The sequence below is a fragment of the Somniosus microcephalus genome, chromosome 1, assembly GCF_052327205.1.
Source record: "Somniosus microcephalus isolate GS21.2 chromosome 1, FLI_Smic_1.0, whole genome shotgun sequence".
Classification (NCBI taxonomy): domain Eukaryota; kingdom Metazoa; phylum Chordata; class Chondrichthyes; order Squaliformes; family Somniosidae; genus Somniosus; species Somniosus microcephalus.
The window spans coordinates 125590230-125608603 of NC_140987.1; the positions used below are offsets into that span (position 1 = coordinate 125590230).

Consider the following 18374-nt stretch of genomic DNA (forward strand, 5'->3'; position numbering starts at 1 on the left):
AGGAGGGAATGATGTGACTACTAATAGTTATTTGTAAAGGTTTGATTTTCTAAAGGAGTACTGACGGTGGAAATCTTTTAACACATTTTCAGGGCTCATTTGTACTAAATAACTTTTATGCAAAATATGTCTCTTCACCTTTTATAACTGTGTGTGTTAATCTTAAATAGTTCCAGTAGCCTAATAAATTCTAAATTAAATCTAGATGTTATTTTTTGTTCCCTTCACTTTACTTTGAATGCAGAATTTACTTTTTTACAGTTACTAACTGAGCACTCTAATTGTCCAAAAAAAATGCTGAATATGATGGGACCTCAAAATACTTCAGCCTGGACAGTAGCTCTATAGCATTTTCCACTTTTTTTTATTTGTTCATGGGATGTGGGTGTCGCTGGCAAGGCCCGCATTTATTGCCCATCCCTAGTTGCCCTTGAGAAGGTGGTGGTGAGCCGCCTTCTTGAACCGCTGCAGTCCATGTGGTGAAGGTACTCGCACAGTGATGTTAGGGAGTTCCAGAATTTTGACCCAGTGACGATGAAGGAACAGCGATATACTTCCAAGTCAGGATGGTGTGTGACTTGGAGGGGAGTTTGGAGGTGGTGGTGTTCCCATGTGCCTGCTGCCCTTGTCCTTCTAGGTGGTAGAGGTCATGGGTTTGGGAGGTGCTGCTGAAGAAGCCTTGGCGAGTTGCTGCAGTGCATCTTGTAGATGGTACACACTGCAGCCACGGTATGCCTGTGGTGGAGGGAGTGAATGTTTAAGGTGGTGGATGGGGTGCCAGGACTTTTTTAAAATCCAAATAGTTCAGTGCATTTTGCATAATTATGTCTATGTGTACCCACTGAACAGTAAGAAGTTACACTTGGGCATTTCAATCTAAACCTCAATGCCACTAGCCCCTTTTTCACTGATTTCACTGCCCCACCCACCAACCCCATCCTCTCAACCTTACCCTTCACCAACTCATCGATTTCATTGTCCCTAAGATCAAAATAAGCTGTGCAGCTGCCTCCACGGCTTGCTTCCACCTTCAGCCGCCAACCTCCCCCCATTTCCCACTATGCCAATATTCCTGTCTTTTTGTAAATTCTCACACATTTTCCCCCCCAATTTCTCCAATTTAACCTCACCCATGAGACCCACCTCCTCCCTTAATCCCCTCCTCATTCAATTCCCCTTCCTGGTCACATGCTAGCTAACAATCCATTCCTCAGGCACTGTCCCTCTTCCCTTCAAACTGCCACCATCATCCCCTCCTCCAGAAAAACCTACCCTCAATCCATCCATTCTCACCAATTTTCCCTTTTCTGTCTAAGGTCCTTGCCTCTGCTCCATGCCTATTACTCCCAAAACTCCATGTTCAAATCCCTCTAATCTGTCTTCTATCCTTCTTACAACAACAAAACAGCCCTAGCCAAAGTCATGAATGACATCCTTTGGTGCATTATCCCTCCTCGTCCTCTTCAACTTCTCTGCAATGTTTTATACAGTTGGCAACGCCATCCTGCTCCAACATCATTCAAAGGCAGTGAATGCATCTCTAGCAAAGCCTTAGTATGATAGCAAAATACTGCAGATGCTGGAAATCCGAAATAACAACAGAAAATGCTGGGAAAACTCAGCAGGCCAGGCAACATCCGTGGAGAGAAATTAGAGTCAACGTTTCGGGTCAAAACTCTTTATCAAGACTAAAGAGGCACAGGGAATGAAATAGATTAAGAGGCCGGGCTGGGAGAGAACAAAAGAGAAGAGACATTAAGAAGTATTCAAAACGAGACGAGATGGTGATAGGACTAGTGGAGACAAAAGACGGCTCTAGATTAGGTGTGAAATGCGCTGGCAGAATGGGAGACAGCTGCCATGTGGGAGAGAGAAAAAAAAGGAAAGGTGGGTGGGGGAAACCAAAACAAAGGTGTGGATAAAAAATATAAGTAAAAATGTAATAGGGGCCGAGGTTATGATCTGAAATTGTTGAACTCGATATTGAGTCCGGAAGGCTGTAAAGTGCCTAATCGGAAGATGAGGTGCTGTTCCTCAAGTTTACGTTGAGCTTCCGTGGAACAATGCAAGAGGCCAAGGACGGTGAGGTCCGAGTGGGAATGGGGCGGTGAATTAAAATGACAGGTGACCAGAAGCTCAGGGTCACCCTTACAGACTGAACGGAGGTGTTCCGCAAAATGGTCACCCAATCTGTGTTTGGTCTCCCCAATGTAGAGGAGACCGCATTGTGAGCAGCGAATACAGTATACTAGATTGCAAGAAGTACAAGTAAATCGCTGTTTCACTTGGAAGGGGTGTTTGGGCCCCTGGACAGTGGGAAGGGGGGAAGTATAAGGGCAGGTGTTACATCTCCTGTGCTTGCACGGGAAGGTGCCAGGCGAAGGGGAAGGGGTGCTGGGGGTGATAGAGGAGTGGACTAGGGTGTCTCGGAGGGAGTGGTCCCTACGGAACGCTGAAAGGGGAGGGGAGGGGAAGATGCGTTTGGTGGTGGGATCACTTTGGAGGTGGCGGAAATGCCGGAGGATGATCCGTTGAATGTGGAGGCTGGTGGGGTGAAAGGTGAGGACAAGGGGAACCTTATCGTGGTTCCGGGAGGGAGGGGCAGGGGTGAGGGCAGAAGTGCGGGAGATAGAACGGACACGGTCGAGGGCCGTGACAACCATGGTAGAGGGGAATCCTCGGTTGAGGAAAAAGGAAGACATGTCGGAAGCACTGGTGTGGAAGGTGGCATCGTCGGAGCAGATGCGGCGGAGATGGAGAAACTGGGAGAATGGAATAGAGTCCTTACAGGATGCAGGGTGGGAGGAAGTGTAGTCCAGGTAGCTGTGGGAGTCAGTGGGCTTGTAGTGAATATTGGTCAATAACCTATCCCCAGAGATGGAGACGGAGAAGCCGAGGAAGGGAAGGGAAGAGTCAGAGATGGACCATGTGAAGGTGAGGGAAGGGTGGAAATTGGAGGCAAAGTGAATGAAATTGTCTAGTTCAGGGCAAGAGCAGGAAACGGCACCGATACAATCATCAATGTATCGGAAAAAGAGGTGAGGGAGGGGACCCGAGTAGGACTGGAACAAAGAGTGTTCCAGATATCCCGCTTCTTCCTTGAACAGAGGCCCGACCAGTCCCCATCCACCCTCCTCCGCCTGGCTGAACTTGTTCTCACGTTGAACAACTTCTCCTTTAACTCCACTCATTTCCTCCAAATCAAAGGTGTTGCTATGGGTACCCGCATGGGTCCTAGCTATGCCTGCCTTTTCGTGGGATAGAGGGGGAAAGGCTGTTCCCACTATTTGATGGAACAAGTACTAGGGGACACAGATTTAAGTATTTGGGCAAGAGATACAGGAGGGACGTGAGGAAAACCCTTTTTACGCAGCGAGTGGAGATGACCTGGAATTTGCTGCTGACGGAAGTGGAGACACTCAGTGTTTTCAAGGGGAGCCTGGATAGGCACTTGAGGAAAATAAACTTGCAGGGTTACGGGGATAGAGCAGGAGAATGAGGCTGACTGGATTGCTCTACAGAGAGCTGGCATGGACTTGATGGGCCGAATGGCCCCCTTCTGTGCCGTTATGATTCTATCTCCTCTTCAAACGCAGTGTAGTCAGTCGATCACAATCAGCAAGTGATCAGTGAAAGCTGAACATGGCTTTAAGTAGCTCTCGAAATCCTTACCAACGATTTCTTTACTCCTGTTCAGCTGGTCGCTGTTAGGAGAGGTTGTTAATTGTAGTAGCCAGCAAAATGATGCGCAGCCTCTTTAATGAACGTTGGGGGCCAATTTAATTGGTAATCAGAGCCTTAATCATTCTGGGGCAGCCGTGCCTAGCGTACGCGTCAGCTCCTTTACCAAGGTGGTGTCTTGCGCTCAAGGTGGGCTAGCCCAGGGCTGCAGCCGAGACCCCATCTTGGCCACCTCGGAGGTTCTATAAACGCCTATACAGTGGGGAAAATAGCCACCAAAATCCTTTTTTTTTTTAATTAACGTGTGAATAGGAGAGCAACAGCATTACACTTTTACAAAAGGCAAAATACTGCGGATGCTGGAAATACTCAGCAGGTCAGGCAGCGTCTGTGGAAAGAGAAACAGCTAAGATTTCAGGTCGATGGCCTTTTGTCAGAACATGACACTTTCTGTGCTGGTGTTCTGTGTGCGTGCTCCAGCACCACTGATTGCGCGCGCGCGAGAGCGAGCTGCTCGAATGTCCCGGGTTCGTTCCATTGGAACTCGGCTGGAGGCGCCTCGCGATCCAGGGACACACCGGTTCTGCAGCCGCCGCCTTTGCAAATTATACTCCGGCTATCGACACTTTGCTTTGCCCTCCTCGACACGGAGCACATATATAGTTTCTATTTAATTTAAGCGCTCGTCATGGCGGCAGCAGTCGGCTCGGCCTCGCTCCGCACCACCGCCTCTCGCTTTGCTTTGCTCCGGGTGGAGGGTGACTCGTCCGATTCCGATTCGGACTCTGGGCGGAATAACAACACAAGCAACCGGATCGGGAAAAGCTCCCGTGTCGGAGCAGCCAAGAAAAACAACAGCACCCAGTCCGGGGCCAACGGCGGCAGCAACGAGAAAAAGAAACAGAAAAGGAAGAAGAAGAAAGAGCAACTGCAAAGCGAAGCGAATGAGGTAAGAGCAGAGGAGCCAGGCGCAGGCCGATCTTTAAATAAAGCGGAGCTAGCGAACACTGACATCGAGTTGTGTGTACTTACATACGAGACTCTTATCAACATCTTCTATTCAGTCTGTGAAAGAAGGAACTCCTGGATTGTGTATTTTTGTTCATACTTTAAGTTGTGTAGACTGATCTTTTATGGGCGTTTATTTTCTGTGGTGAAAATAGATTGAGATTTATAATTTAATGAAAACCGAGGAGTGAGGCAGAGCTGTTGTGTTTTCAAAGAAACAAATCGGGCTTTTTTAGGCTAAGTGTGGTGTCCCTTTAATATTTTCGAGAAACTTCCCCCCCGCGCCTCCCCCTTCCCTGCTTCTTCATTTGTTTCAGCTTTTAGATGCAATTCACCCAGCCACCTGTTTGTCGAGGTGGGTGTAAAAGATCCCATGGTATTATTAGAAGACGTACAGGAGTTTCCCGTGTCCTGGTTCACATTCCTCCTCTAATCAACACCAAAAATAGACCAACCATTCACTTCTCTCATTTGCTGTTTTGGGCACCTTGCTGTGCACAATTAGCTGCCCTGTTTGCTGACATAATGATTGTACTTTTGTAATTGTGCAACACTTCAAAACATTGAGGATTTGATAAGGTGACAACCTTGGCTTAGTGGTAACACTTAACTCTGAGTCAGAAGGTCATGAGATCAAGCACCATTTCAGAGACTTGAGCACATAATCTAGTCTGATGCTTTAGTGCAGTACTGAGGGAGTGCTGCATTGTCAGAGGTTTTGTCTTTCAGATGGAATGTTAAAATTGAGGCCTTGTTTGCTGTCAAGTGGATGTAAAAGATCCTATGGCATTTTCAAAGGATGAAACGGGAGGGAGGAAATTGAAGGGAAGAAAGGATAGGAGGGTATCATGGCTTGTGAATTGTGAAAATATTAAACAAAATCCTGCACATCATAAAGCACTGAAGCAACTGGGGGAAAATGGATGACTTCTGTTTTACAAATTAGACTTCTGGTTTTTGTTTTAGAAATTTCTAAATACAGCACTAATTTTTAAAAATCCCAAACTGAACAGGTGCTAATCCTGGGGGCAATTTTTATTGTTTACAATTTTAGCTGTAAATGAAATACACTGGAAATTGAAAGTAGTCTGGTTTACAAAGGACTGAATAAATGGAGCATTGGAGCGTGTCATCGTTGGTTTCTCCCGTGATATTTTTGTACAATACTTTTCGTGTTCATTCAAGATAAAGCTTCAATAATTACACCATATAATTGAACAATAGTTTTTAGGGACATTTTTCACAAGTTTGTAATCAGCTTTAGTGTTGATTTTCTGGTTTGGAGTTATTTCTTTCAAATAGTCTGTCTCAATTTTTTCCAGGAGACTAGTTTCATCATCAATCAAGCTTAATGGGTGTGAAATTTTCATATGAAAAACCACCTAACAGTGCAATTAGATTCTAGATTTGTTTTAAACTTGCGCTTTCTCTGGAAAGAACATTGTGTCATGTAACAGTACAATGGTGAGAGCATCAATTGATTTGAAGACGAGGACAAGGATTTTAAATTTTAATATGTTGCGAAACAGAAACCAATATAGTTTGGCAAAAGGCAAGTGGGACAGGATACGAGCAGCTGCGTTTTGGGCTAGTTGAAGTTTATGGTAGCTAAAGAATGGAAGGCCAGTATGGAGAACAATAGAGAAATCAAATCTCGAGCTGAAAAAGCATGAGTTTGTGGCGGTACCACTGGTTGTCCCTTACATTGAGACACATAATTCCCTTTAACTTATGTATGTATAACTTACCTGTTGGGGCCGTTGCCCCTTTAAGAGGCGACCTAACGCGCTGACGTCACGCATCACGTGACGCACGCGCGCCGGCCACCGGCCCAACTCGGTTTTCCAAGACGGCCGCCAGCACAGCCCGGCCTACCGCGACTTCGGCCAGCCGACGGGAGCGACGCGATCTTCTGCCCCCGCGGCAAGCACCGGCACAGCCCGGCCTCGCAACCTCGGCCTCAACGGCCAGCCTCCGTACCGGGAGACGCACTGACGCAACGACATGGTCACGTGACGCCCAAAGAGCGGGAACACAGAGCGTGATGACGTCATCATGCTCCCCACAGGACTGCGAACTCAGTCCTCGTGGAGTCCCCGCTGGGACAAGACCTACACCACGGTGCTCCTACAGTCAGCCATCTTACCTGCTATCTTACCTGATGTAATTAGCCTGTTCCTGTAAATAAACAACTTGTTAATAGTTTGTCGAAGTCAAACTCTCTTATTTAGTGGCGATCTACACGAACCGCTACAAGTTAAGAATTTCTGTAGTTGGAAGGACTGAGGTAGGGGAAATAAGCAGCATCAGTAACCGATAAGATGTGGGGTTTGAAACTCAGCTCTGGGTTGAACAGGACTGAGAGGTTTTACAGTTTATTTCAGTTTGAGTGAATGGCCAGGAAGGAGGCTGGAGTTGGGGAATGGTAGCGTAGTGGTAATGTCCTGGGCTAGTAATCTAGAGGCCTGGACTAATGATCCAGAGACGTGAGTTCAAATCCCACCACGACAGCTGGGGAATTTAAATTCAGTTAATTAAATAAATCTGGAATAAAAAGCTAGTATCAGTAATGGTAACCATGAAACTATCGGATTGTCGTAAAAACCCATCTGGTTCACTAATGACCTTTTAGGGAAGGAAATCTGCCGTCCTTACTTGGTCTGGCCTATATGTGACTCCAGACCCACAGCAATGTGGTTGACTCTTAACTGCCCTCTGACATGACCTAGCAAGTCACTCAGTTGTAACTAACCGCTACGGAACATAAGAATGAAACCGGATGGACACGGCAACTGCACACCCAGCCCAGTCGACCCTGCAAAGTCTTCCTCACCAACATCGGGGGACTTGTGCCAAAATTGGGAGAGCTGTCCCACAGACTAGTCGAGCAACAGTCATACTCAGCCTCATACCTTTCAGCCAATGTCCCAAACTCCTCCATCACCATCCCTGGGTATGTCCTGTCCCACTGGCAGGACAGACCCACCAGGGGTGGCGGCACAGTGGTACACAGTCGGGAAGGAGTGGCCCTGGGAATTCTCGACATTGATTCCGGATCCCATGAAGTCTCAGGTCAAGCATACCTCCTGCTGATTACCACCTACTGCCCTCAGCTGATGAATCAGTACTCCTCCATGTTGAAAACCACTTGGAAGAAGCACTGAGAATAGCAAGGGCACAGAATTTACTCGGTGATGGACATTGAAGTCCCCCAGCCAAAGAGTGGCTCGGTAGCACCACTAGTGGCCGAGTCCTAAAAAACATAACTGCCAGTCTGGGCCTGCGACAGGTGGTGAGAGAACCAACACGAGGGGAAAAACCCATTTGACCTCGTCCTCCCCAATCTACCTGTCGCAGATGCATCTGTCCATGACGGAATTGGTAGCAGTGACCACCACACAGTCATTGTGGAGACGAAGTCCTGTCTTCACACTGAGGACACCCTCTATCGTGTTGTGTGGCACTACCACCGTGCTAAATGGGATAGATTCAGAACAGATCTAGCAGCTCAACTGGGCATCCATGAGGCGCTGTGGGCCATCAGCAGCAGAATTGTATTCCACCACAATCTGTAACCTCATGGCTTGGCATCTCCCTCACTCTCTACCATTACCTCCAAGCCAGGGGACCAACGCTGGTTCAATAAGGAGTGTAGAAGGGCATGCCAGGAGCAGCACCAGGCATACCTAAAAGAGGTGCCAACCTGGGGAAGCTACAACACAGGACTACATGCATGCTAAAAAGCGGAAGCAGCATGTTATAGACTGAGCTAAGCAATCCCACAATCAATGGATCAGATCAAAGCTCTGCAGTCCTGCCACATCCAGTCATGAATGGTAGCGAACCATTAAACAACTAACGGGAGGCTCCATGAATATCCCTATCCTCAATGATGGTGGAGCCCAGCACGTGAGTGCAAAAGACAAGGCAACCATCTTTAAGGCGTTTGCAACCATCTTTAGCCAGAAGTGCCAAGTGGATGATCCATATCGGCCTACTCCCGAGGTCCCCACCATCACAGATGCCAGTCTTCAGCCAATTCGATTCACTCCACGTGCTATCAAGAAATGGCTGAGCGCATTGGATACAGCAAAGGCCATGGGCCCCTACAACATCCCGGCTATCATGCTGAAGACTTGTGCTCCAGAACTAACCGCGCCTCTAGCCAAGCTGTTCCACTACAGCTACAACACTGGCATCTATCCGACAATGTGGAAAACTGCACAAGTATGTCCTGTCCACAAAAAGCAGGACAAATCCAACCCAGCCAATTACCGCCCCATCAGTCTACTCTCAATCATCAGCAAAGTGATGGAAGGTGTCATTGACAGTGCTATCAAGCGGCACTTACTCACTAATAACCTGCTCACTGATGCCCAGTTTGGGTTCTGCTAAGACCACTCAGCTCCTGACCTCATTACAGCCTTGGTCCAAACATGAACAAAGGAGTTGAATTCCAGAGGTGAGGTGAGAGTAACTACCCTTGACATCAAGGCAGCATTTTACCGAGTATGGCATCAAGGAGCCCTAATAAAACTGCAGTCAATGGGAATCGGGGGGGGGGGGGAACGCTCCACTGGCTGGAGCCATACCTAGCACAAAGGAAGATGGTTGTGGTGGTTGAAGGTCAATCATCACAGCCCCAGGACATTGCTGCAGGAGTTCCTCAGGGCAGTGTCTGAGGCCCAACCATCTTCAGCTGCTTCATCAATGATCTTCCCTCCAACATAAGGTCAGAAATGGGGATGTTCACTGATGACTGCACAGTGTTCAGTACCATTCACAGTTCCTCAGATAATGAAGCAGTCCATGCCTGCATGCAACAAGACCTGGATGACGTTCCGGCTTGGTGACGAGTAACATCACGCCACAGAAGTGCCAGGCAATGACTCTCTCCAACAAGCGAGTGTCTAACCACCGCCCCTTGACATTCAACGGCATTACCATCGCCGAATCCCCCACCATCAATATCCTGGGGGTCACCATTGACTAGAAACTTAACTGGACCAGCCACACACACACTGGCAACAAGAGCAGGTCAGAGGCTGGGTATTCTGCGGTGAGTGTCTCACCTCCCGACTCCCCAAAGCCTTTCCACCATCTACAAGGCACAAGTCAGGAGTGTGATGGAATACTCTCCACTTGCCTGGATGAGTGCAGCTCCAACAACACTCAAGAAGCTCGACACTATCCAGGACAAAGCAGCCCATTTGATTGGCACCCCATCCACCACCTTAAACATTCATTCCCTCCACCACTGGCATACCGTGGTTGCAGTGTGTACCATCTACAAGATGCACTGCAGCAACTCGCCAAGGCTTCTTCAGCAGCACCTCCCAAACCCGTGACTTCTACCACCTAGAAGGGCAGCAGGTGCATGGGAACACCACCACCAAGTTCCCCTCCAAATCACACACCATCCTGACTTAGAAGTATATTGCCGATCCTTCATTGTTGCTGGGTCAAAATCCTGGAACTCCCTCCCTAACAGTACTGTGGGAGTTCCTTCACCACACGGACTGCAGCGGTCCAAGAAGGCAGCTCACCACCACCTTCTCAATGGCAACTAGGGATGGGCAACAAATGCTGGCTTTGCCAGCGACGCCCAGATCCCATAAGCGAATTTAAAAAAAAAAAAAAAAAAAATTTTTTTTTTTTTTTTTTTAAGTGGAGTTTATGGCAAAAGTGATGGCTTTGATCTGCCAAGTGTTCAGTTGCAGAAAATTGTCAAATCCATGGCTTAATACCTGATGATACAGTTGTGGTCATGGAGTTGAGTGAAGTAGTGGAGAAGTAGAGCTGGATGTCATCAGAATATATATGGAAGTTAATCCCAAACCTACCAATACTATCAGTAAGGAGCAATATGTAGATGAGCACGATTAGGGGCCAAGCATAGCTCTTGGAGGGTTCTGGAAGTGATTGTGTGGGGTGAGGAGAGAAGCCATTGCTGGAGATGCACTGGCTGCATTAAGAGAGATAGCAGCAGAACCATGCAAAGGTAGTCAAATGGGGCTTACCTGTGGATGAGGATGGTGTGGTTGACCACGTTAAACCAGAGTTTGAGGAGGACATAAAGGGATAATGCACCATAGTCGCAGTCACAAAGGATATCATTTGTGACTTTGGCCAGGGCAGCCTCAGGGACAAGTCATAGAGTTATACAGCACAGGAAGAGGCCCATCGTGTCCACGCCGGCCATCAAGCCCTGTCTAATCCCATTTTCCAGCATTTGGTCCGTAGCCTTGTATGCTATGGCATTTCAAGTGCTCATCCAAATGCTTCTTGAATGTTGTGAGGGTTCCTGCCTCTACCACCCTTTTTCAGGCAGTGAGTTCCAGATTCCAACCACCCTCTGGGTGAAAAAGTTTTTCCTCAAATCCCCTCTAAACCTCCTGCCCCTTACCTTGAATCTATGCCCCCTTGTTATTGACCCCTCTACTAAGGGGAAAAGTTCCTTTCTATCTACCCTATCTATGCCCCTCATAATTTTGTACACCTCAATCAGGTCCCCCCTCAGCCTTCTTTGCTCCAAGGAAAACAACCCCAGCCTGTCCAGTCTTTCTTCATAGCTGAAGCACTCCAGCCCAGGTAACATCCTGGTAAATCTCCTCTGCACCCTCTCCAAAGCAATCACATCCTTCCTGTAGTGTGGCGACCAGAACTGCACAGTGTTCCAGCTGTGGCCTTACCAGCGTTTTGTACAGCTCCATCATAACCTCCTTGCTCTTGCCTTCATTAGCCAAGGCATAGAATATAAGTATCCCATATGCCTTTTTAACAACCTTATCCACCTGTTCTGCTGCCTTCAGGGATCTATGTACATGCACACCAAGGTCCCTCTGATCCTCTGTCTTTCCTAGGGTCTTACCATTCATTGTGTATTCCCTTGCCTTGTTAGTCCGTCCAAAATGCATCACCTCACACTTTTCAGGGTTAAATTCCATTTGCCACTGTTCCGCCCATCTGACCAACCCATCTATATCGTCCTGTAGCCTGAGGCTTCCCGCCTCGCTATTTACCACCCCACCAATTTTCGTGTCATCTGCGAACTTACTGATCATACCTTTTACATTCACATCCAAATCATTAATGTAGACCACAAACAGCATTTAGCCCAGCAAGCCTGTTCTGTCATTCAATTCGATCATGGTTGGTCTGTACCTCTGCTCCATTTACCATCCTTTGATCCATATCCCTTGATACCCAAACCTAACAATTTCACTTCTAAAAATGTAAGTTGACCCAGCATCCACAGCCTTTTAGGGAGAGAGTTCCAGATTTTCACCTACCCTTTGTGTAAAAAAAAAAAAAAAAGTGCTTCCTGATTGCACTCCTAAATGGCTGAGCTCAAATTTTAAGATTCTGCCCCCTTGTTCTGGATCTCTCCACCAGGAGAAATTATTTCTCTATCAAGAGGATCAAGGGAACAGTAGGTGAGTCGCATGGAAGAGATGAGCTTGGTGGGGGCAGTAGGGAGATGGGCGAGAAACTGCAGAGTGGAGGAGGATTGAGGCTGGAGTGGATGGGAGACTTGGGGGAGTTCGGAAATGGGACGTAAGAAGCTATGACCGCAAAGGTAGCTGCACTGATGGTCTCAATCTTGGAGACCAAGTCTAAAGGCTAGTGACAATGCGAAGACTGTTGCTAACCTCTGGATTAAAATGTTCATATAGGCTGCAGGAATCCAATCCTGTAACCAACCACCCCATACGTGTCTGCTACTTTCTCGATGCACAGCCTTGCATTCCATGAAAACCTCTGCTTTCAGAGAAAAATGGCTAAATGAATTAAATCCTAGCAGCCCCTCCCCTCTGGTACAGAAAGGGCCTGTTTCCATAGATATAGCAGGCTAAAGCTCTTTGCATTCACATACAACTACAAAAGATTCTCTGTAAAATGGTGGGGGCTGAAGGATGCACTTTGGTGACCCATACAAACCTTCCCTGACAATGGACAACATACATGTTCATAAACATAAAGCTGTAATTCTGGCTTTTTCAGCATCTACACATGCACAGTTGCTTCAGTATTGCAGCTGGTGCTCTGAATTCTCCCTGGAATGTAACCAGAGGCCTTTCGCACATTGCACAATATAAATCTGCCAAGTTTAGTGCCTATTCAAATTCCATAGATACCAATACATATTTTTTCTGCAGTGTCGATCGGTTTAGGCTGTATAATCCAAGGTTTGGATTTTAAGAAATTATGAATGTACTTGTGTCCGGGTTTATATATTGGTTTTTCCCTTGCATCATAATTGATTATTAGCAAGTTAATCTTTTTCAAATAGGGATGTGTTTCTGCAGGCAAAATACTCTGCATGTATGATTGCGGAATCTTCTCAGCAGTGTCCTGAAGTTCAGGCTAAAGTTGTCATCCACCAAGGCCCCTGGGTACTGATGTGAATCAACAATTGGAACAGATGCATATCCCTTGTATCTTCAATCAGTACCTTCAAGATCCTCTTTGAGCTATGCAAGGCCCTATTACCATAGTTGGAGGCATTCACCACCATATTCTATTGGTTAATCCATTGTTCACAATGGTGAGCAGAGTACAGTAGACCCTCAGATGCGTCCACCAACAGCACCATATCAAAAGGAGTGCTGCAATACTTTCAAATTCTTTGAACAGACAGTCTGAAGGCCTTCCTCTGTGATGCCGCAAAACTCATCATTATTGAGGACATCAAATAAGGTGACAGCGGAGAACCCCACTGTACTCTTTTGGAATACTCTTGAAACTAGAGTTCTAGATTTTAAAAAAAAACAAAATTTAATTTACAGTTCTGTTTCTTCATGAGGCACCAGGTCACAATCCCTACAAAAGTCAGTAAAATCAATGTGTCGGCTCCCTCGAGCCTTACCAAATTCCATGATCTTCAAAAAGCACAACTTGTGTTGCCTATTCCTCACTAGAGCACAATCCAGCCTGTTCCTTTTTGATTGCTCCATAGGCCTTTTAAAGCATTTGTAGAGTCGTCTTCTCATCAAACTGTTTTATCTCAAGACTTTAATCTGTGCAGTGCACTCCACGGGTTTCTCCAACCTTTATGCAGCCTTTGATCTTTCCTATCTTTCATTATTGACAGCAAAATTCCAGTGCAGGTTAAGCTTGAGATGACTTGGGATTCTGAACTCCTAGGCATGCAACAAAGAACACATGCAAGATCCAGGACCAGGATTTGTGGCATAAAGGGAAAATGGTTGCAGGGAACAAGGGCACCAGCCTGTCATTGAATACCCTGGAGGGTGATTCAGCATCATGGTGATCAAGCCTATTTGTCAAAGCTCCTGAAATACCGCAGTTGATGATGAGTAAACCTGATGGAGAGTGTTGGACCTGGGCATCCAGAACATCTAAGTGGATGGTGTTGCACGCTACCCTGTATGAATCTTCTACTTCACTTGATGTCTGATTAGGAAATTCTGACATTTGGAATGACAGCTGCTCAAAAGCATTACCTGGCGGCCAGGTATGCGAATATGCACTCGTACTAGGGCTAAGACTGTCTATTTCCACCTCCGTAACATCGCCCGTCGCCGCCCCTGCCTCAGCTCATTCACTGCTGAGACCCTCATCCATGCCTTTGTTACCTCTAGACTTGACTATTCCAACACACTCCTGGCTGGCCTCCCACATTCTACCCTACATAAACTTGAGGTGATCCAAAACTCAGCTGCCCGTGTCCTAACTCGCGCCAAGTGCCGTTCGCCCATCACCCCTGTGCTCCCTGTTAAGCAACGTCACGATTTCAAAATTCGTATCCTTGTTTTCAAATCTCTCCATGGCCTTTCCCCTCCCTACCTCTGTAATCTCCTCCAGCCCCACAATCCCCCGCGATATCTGCGCTCTTCTAATTCTGCCCTCCTTGAGCATCCCAGATTATAATCGCTCAACCATTGGGGCCGTGCCTTCTGGTGCCTTGGCCCTAAGCTCTGGAGTTCCCTCCCTAAACCCCTCCGCTTCTCGACCTCCTTCTTTAAGACGCTCCTTAATATCTACCTCTTTGACCAAGCTTTTGGTTACCTGCCCTAATTTATCCTTCTGTGGATTGGTGTCATTTTTTTGTTTTATAATACTCCTGTGAAGCGCCTTGGGATGTTTTACTACGTTAAAGGCGCTATATAAATACAAGTTAAGTGCCCACCATGATTTGGTTGTGGAAAGGCAAGCATTTCCGCATCTCCAACTAGTGGATCCACCGTTTTGATAGAGTATGATATGTGTCAATTCTATGGTCAGGTTGGTGATAATGCACTCACGTTTTTATTTGAAGAATGCAATATGTAACATTTCCTTGCTTGTTACGTTACTACTGTGATAATAGATGTGGAGAGATGAAAGAAACCGCTTGTACTTTTTTTTAATGAACAGTTTTTAAGCTGAGGTTTTATATACATTTTTTTTAAAAACACAGTGCACATGCCAGGATTTTCTATTCAGTTACTTTTCTGAATACCTTTTATGGGGGTTTAATTACTTGCATAAATTAATTACCGTTTTCTTTTATTCCTTGCATATCTTTTAAAAATATAAGTGCTGGTAAATAGTCTGTTTACTGGACTTTGCACCTGTATAACTGGTTGTGGACCTCGCAACAAGATTATTTTAATAGTGTTCATGAGACTGCAGTAATCTTCCATATTTGGAGAATTAGTGCCACAAATAGAGATAAATGGGTTTGATCTAATAGCCATTACAGAGATGTGGTTTCAAGGTGATCAAAGTTGGGAACTAAAGATTCCAGGGTACTTGACGTTTCAAAAAGACAGCCAGAATGGAAAAGGAGGGGGGTTAGCCCTGATAAAGGATGACACCAGGACAGTCGTGAGAAAGAATCATGTCTCGGAAGATCAGGAAGTAGAATCCGTATGAGTGGAGATAAGAAATAACAAGGGCCAGAAAACACTGGTGGGAGTAGTTTATAGGCCCCCTGGGAGTAGTTTATAGGCCCCCTAGCAGTAGCTATACTGTTGGACAGAGTATTAACCAAGAAATAATAGGAGCTTGTAACAAAAGTAATGCAATAATTGTGGGGGGAATTTAATCTTCATATAGACTGGGCAAATCAAATTGGCAAAGGTAGTCTGAAGGACGAGTTCATGGAATGCATTTGAAACAGTTTCCGAGAGCAATATGTTGTGGAACCAACCAGGGAACAGACTATTTTAGATCTTGTAATGTGTAATGAGACCAGGTTAATTAGTAATCTCCTAGTAAAGGATCCTTTGGGGAACAGTGATCATAATATGATAAAATTTCACATTGAGTTTGAGAGTGAAATGCTCAGTCGGAAATAAGAGTTTTAAACTTAAATAAAGCAATTATATAGGTTTGAGGGGCGAGTTAGCTAAGGTAGATTGGGAAATTAGATTAAATGGTATGACAGTAGATAAGCAGTGGCAAACATTTAAAGGACTATTCCAAAATTCTCAACGAATATATATTACATTGAGAAATTAAAAACTCCTTCGGAAAAGTGATCCATCTGTGGCTAACTAAAGAAGTTAAGGATTTAAAAAAAGAGGCTTATAATGTTGAGAAGAATAGGAGTAAGCCTGATGATTGGGAGAGCTTTAGAAACCAGCAAAGAATTACTAAAAATTGATTAAAAGGCAGAAAATAGAATGAGAGTAAACTAGCAAGAAATATAAAAACAGATTGTAAGAGCTTCTACAAGTATGTACAGGGAAACTTTTTTTATGGGACCGGCATGCTGCCGGTTGATCAAAAAGTCCGGATTACAGAGAGGTATACTTGCTAAGGTACGAGAGCCCCGTACACGGCCACAGATCCAGGCATCCCTGTTGCATAGCAACAGGTGCAGGAACCCCGGTTACACGGCCACAGATCCAGGCGTCCCTGTTGTATGGCAACAGGTGCAGGAACCCCGGTTACATGGCCACGGATCCAGAATAACAGAAAATGCTGGATTGGTGACCGCTTTGTGGAACACCTCCGTTCTGTCCGTAAGGATGACTCCGAGCTTCCGGTCGCCTGTCATTTTAATTCACCGCCCCATTCCCACTCTGACCTCGCTGTACTCGGGCTCTTGCATTGTTCCACGGAAGCTCAGCGTAAACTCGAGGAACAGCACCTCATCTTCCGATTAGGCACTTACAGCCTTCTGGACTCGATATCGAGTTCAACAATTTCAGATCATAACCTTTGCCCCCATTACATTTTTGCTTATTTTTTATCCACACCTTTGTTTTGGCCCTTTCTCTTTAACCCCCCCCCCCCCCCCCCCCCCCCCCCCGTTTTTTTCTCTCTCCCACATGGCAGCTGTCTCCCATTCTGCCAGCACATTTCACACCTAATCTAGAGCTGTCTTTTTTGTCTCCACTAGTCCCTATCACCATCTCATCTCATTTTGAATACCTCTTAATGTCTCTTCACTTCTCTTTTGTTCTCTCCCAGCCTGGCCTTTCAATCTATTTCATTTCCTGTGCTTTTCAGTCTTGACAAAGGGTTTGACCCGAAATGTTGACTCTATTTTCTCTCCACGGATGTTTGCCTGGCCTGCTGAGTTTTTCCAGGATTTTCTGTTATTTCGGATTTCCCAGCATCTGCAGTATTTTGCTATCGCACAGATCCAGGAACCCCGGTTACGCGGCCACTAATATGAAGTAAAACTTACCTGAACCTACTCCTGAATTTTGCCGGTTAAGAGAGATTTCTGGTTATTTAGGTGCCGGTAAAAAGAGAGTTTCCTGTAAAAAGAAAGAGTAGCAAAAGTAAACATTGGTCCCTTAGAGGCTGAGACAGGAGAAATTATTATGGGAATGAGGAAATGGCAGAAACGTTAAACAAATATTTTGTAATCTGCCTTCACAGTAGAAGACACAAAAAGCATACCAAAAAATGGTGGGGAACCCAGGGTCTAATGAGGGTGAGGAACGTAATTAATATAAGTAGAGAAAAAGTACTGGCGAAACTAATGGGACTAAAAGCCGAAAAAATCCCCTGGACCTGACAGCCTACAACCTAGGGTTCTAAAAGAGGTGGCTGAAGAGATAGTGGATGCATTGGTTTTTGATCTTCCAAAATTCCCTAGATTCTAAAAAGAGGTCCAGCGGATTGGAAGGTAGCAAATGTAACCCCGCTATTGTAAGAAAGAAGGGAGAGAGAGAAACCCGGGAACTACAGGCCAGTTAGCCTGATATCAGTTGTCGGGGAAAATGCTGGAATTGATTGTTAAGAACCATAGAATGGTTACAGCACAGAAGGAGGCCATTCAGCCCGTCGAGTCCATGCAGCGCTCTGCAAGAGCACCTTAGCTAGTCCTGCTCCCCTGCCCTTTTCCCGTAGCCCTGCAAAAAAAATTCTTTCAGGTACTTATCCAACTCCCTTTTGAAAGCTGTGATTGAGTCTGCCTCCACCACCCTTTCAGGCAGTGCATTCCAGATCCTAACCACTCGCTGTGTAAAAAAGTTTTTTCTTAGGTTGCCTTTGGATTTTTTGCCAATCGCCTTAAATCTGTGTCCTCTGGTTCTCGCCCCCTATGCCAATGGGAACAGTTTTTCTCTATCTACTCTGTCCAGACCCCTCATGATTTTGAACACCTCTATCAAATCTCCTCTCAATCTTCTTTGCTCTAAGGAGAACAACCCCAGCTTCTCCAGTCTATCCATGTAACTGAAGTCCCTCATCCCTGGAGTCATTCTCATAAATCTTTT

At 46.0% G+C, this 18374-nt stretch overlaps 1 protein-coding gene across 3 annotated transcripts in view; it reads left to right on the forward strand.

Moving 5' to 3' along the window:
- Positions 1-3878: 3878 nt before the first annotated feature.
- The window catches only part of gkap1 (G kinase anchoring protein 1), a 41095-nt gene continuing 26599 nt past the window's right edge, over positions 3879-18374 (forward strand). Inside the window, exon 1 of one of the 3 annotated variants that reach the window (XM_085985404.1) lies at positions 3879-4630. In XM_085985404.1, the coding sequence (XP_085841530.1) occupies positions 4370-4630 (261 nt within the window). In that variant the 5' untranslated portion in view covers positions 3879-4369. The remainder of the gene's footprint in view (positions 4631-18374) is intronic. The other 2 variants (XM_085985398.1, XM_085985389.1) reach the window with 2 other exon arrangements.